Here is a 2,852-nt window from a genome sequence, read left to right on the forward strand (position 1 = left end):
GACGTGTTTGAGAGAGGCGGGGCATAGAGGACCTACAATAATGTACAGTATTTGAAAAATAATGTGTTTTTTTGAACATTAAAGCATGTCAACATATTCTGTTACACCAAATACACAAAATAATGATCTTTAAAATAACATCATATGACCCCTTTAAGCAGCACATAAGCAGCTCCATATATATGGATTTTCTGACATAGTAAACTTGCTCGGTAGCTCACCTAGTACTGCACTGCATTTACCAGGTGGAGAGCTTGGGTACGAGTCACTTCGAACACGAGTCATGACACTCAACAAAAGAGCTCAAAGCCTCGAAGGGAGCTAAAGCAGCATGGTTGCTTTAGCAAATGCGTTTTTATTTTAATTTTTCAAGACACTGCTGTTTAATAAATCTGCATCTGCAATGGAGAAAAAAATGAAAGTGTTATAGTGGACGTGTCACCTGAATAATGTAGCAAAATGTACCTGAAACAACTTATTTCTAAGTTCTTTTGTAGAAATGTAGCCAGAGTCATATATTTCCAATGAGCCTGAGTTACGTAAACGCCATTGGCACATATCACTCTGCACAGGAAACAAAACATACTCGTTTCAGTAGTCTGATGTTAGCATGTTGCTAAGCTAACAAGGATAAGTGCAATGCTACCATAAAATTTGCACACAAAAAAAACAAGGAGGGGTGCTTGATGCATCTTGCCTGTTTTACACCATATTCCTGTGATGCTTTAAGATGGTGCCTATTTATGCAGCTCAGTGAGTTATGGAATAGAGCAATGCAGTCCGTTTCGAAAGAAGCTATCTAATCGGTCAGACTTGTTGTTTGACAGAAAGGTGTTAAAAATATTCTGAATTCTTTTCTCTCTGATTTTCCCCAGCATGTCCTCTCATGCTCTGCCTTATATTGCTTTATCCTTCTGTTTCATTCTCTTTTCTTCACTTTCTGTCCCTGCTCTCCCATTGGCTGGTAGCACACAGTAGGCAAAGTGTCTCTGATAGTGGGCGCTAGAGCTGACAGTCTGGTTACCCTCTATGAAAATGATCATAGGCCCCAGGCAAACAACTCAGACCCTCCGGTAAGCCACAGATCAACTGTTTAGTTATTTTTAATCTAAAAACAATTATGAATTAAATTAGGAATTTTATGAGCTCATCCTGTGCAGTTAAGCTCATGTTAACATGTACAGTTTTGTCATCATTTACTCACCTTAATGATGTTACAAACTTGTATGACTTTCTTACTTCCCTGGAATACAGGAGATGATTTCCATACATTAAAAGCAAATGTGAACTGGGACTATCAAGCTCCAAAAATGTTACCATGGTTACTCTTCTAAATTGAGTAAATTAGATAAAATCTCTCATAGAGGTTTACATACTGTACAGCAATGTAAATACTGTATACTGCCTACTGCTTTCCAAAAATGGTATGTGAATAAATATGAAAAATGCAGCACCATTTCAAATGTCACATAACCTGCATTTTGCATGTTGAAGTCATTATGTGGCGTCCATATTATTAACTCAAAAATAAATATGGTTATTTTGCACTTTTAATGCAATTTTAAAACATTGAATCAAATAATGAGTCAGAAAAGATGTTTCATGTCTGAAATGACTTTTGGCTCGTTCATCACTATGAGCCAAACTGAAAAGTCAAATCATGCACAGTGAGTGCATTGTGGGATACAGTACCCAGCACTGTTTGAAGATATACTGTATATTTTTGGCCATTGCAGTAGGTCATCCAGGTACTGTATACTGCAAAACTAGAAGTATTTCATCACATTAGGATTCTCAGTGTAATGTTTTAGATATGATATTTTCCATGACAGCTCAGTCAGTGTGGATGTTATTCTCAGGGTTATTTTAAACATGTTTTAATCAACACAATCTTAAATGGTTTTTGTTTCTTTGTTTCTTTCTTTTTTTCCCCCTAGCCTTCCTTAAAAAGAGAATTTCAGAGTCTGGGAGATGTGTGCCATGCGTGTAAGAAACGGGTGTTTGTAGTGGAGAGGCTCAGCGCGGAGGGATTCCGCTTCCACAGGGAATGTTTCCGCTGTCATATCTGCAGAGCTCCGCTGAGCCAGGGAGGACATTCCTTCGATTCAGAGGAAGGTACTGTGAAGGACCTGTACTGCATTCTCACTGTTTCTCATGAAATGATTAGTTAACCCTAAAATGAGTATTAAATCATCATTTACTCACCCTCATGTTGCATAAAACCTGTATGGTTTAATTTTCATCTGTGGAATACAAAAGATTTTTAGCGGAATGTCCAGGCTGCCTTTTACTATACAAATAGGGCTGGGTAAAAAATATCGATATCTCGATATTAATCGATTCTCATTTTTACGGAACGATATAGATTCTTAAATCCCAAGAATCGATTAGTTTAGCCTGTTTTCAGTTAATGGACGGAACATTGAAGGGCACTTCCCATCCAATATATGTCAATAATTCAAATTCTGTCCATTGTATTTCAGTATTCAAAAAATAAATGCCGTTTTGGCGCTGTTTAATGTGGAGTGACAGATCGCTGTAGCGCGCCACAGTTCAACAGACGCGGCAGCGCGAGGCGCACGTGAACTGATCATCTCCTCCACATTAATACCAGTTTCAGCACAAAATAAACATGACTAAACATCCGAAGGTAAGATAAAAGAAAGAGTATAACTTTACAAGCCGTATCCTGTCTCATATAATCGCTCAATCTGTGTTTCAGCCGCGCAAAGACGTCAATATAACGGCTTGTAAACAATGTCACGTAATGCCACATTTACCTCAGAAAAAACATATTGGTGACCATAAACTCATTAGTCAGATAGAAAAATAAACTGTAGAGAGGGGCATTT

The 2,852-nt window shown here is 37.8% G+C and overlaps 1 protein-coding gene across 1 annotated transcript in view; it reads left to right on the plus strand.

Annotated features, from left to right (window-relative positions):
• LOC107730067 (protein-methionine sulfoxide oxidase MICAL2-like) overlaps positions 1 to 2,852 on the plus strand; it is a gene marked incomplete at its 5' end in the record, with an annotated part of 9,380 nt that overhangs the window by 3,688 nt on the left and 2,840 nt on the right. The window contains one exon of the mRNA XM_016540800.1: positions 1,938 to 2,115. Within this exon, the coding sequence (XP_016396286.1) occupies positions 1,938 to 2,115 (178 nt within the window). The remainder of the gene's footprint in view (positions 1 to 1,937; positions 2,116 to 2,852) is intronic.

Source organism: Sinocyclocheilus rhinocerous, unplaced genomic scaffold (assembly GCF_001515625.1).
Source record: "Sinocyclocheilus rhinocerous isolate Xijiao unplaced genomic scaffold, SAMN03320098_v1.1 scaffold878, whole genome shotgun sequence".
Classification (NCBI taxonomy): domain Eukaryota; kingdom Metazoa; phylum Chordata; class Actinopteri; order Cypriniformes; family Cyprinidae; genus Sinocyclocheilus; species Sinocyclocheilus rhinocerous.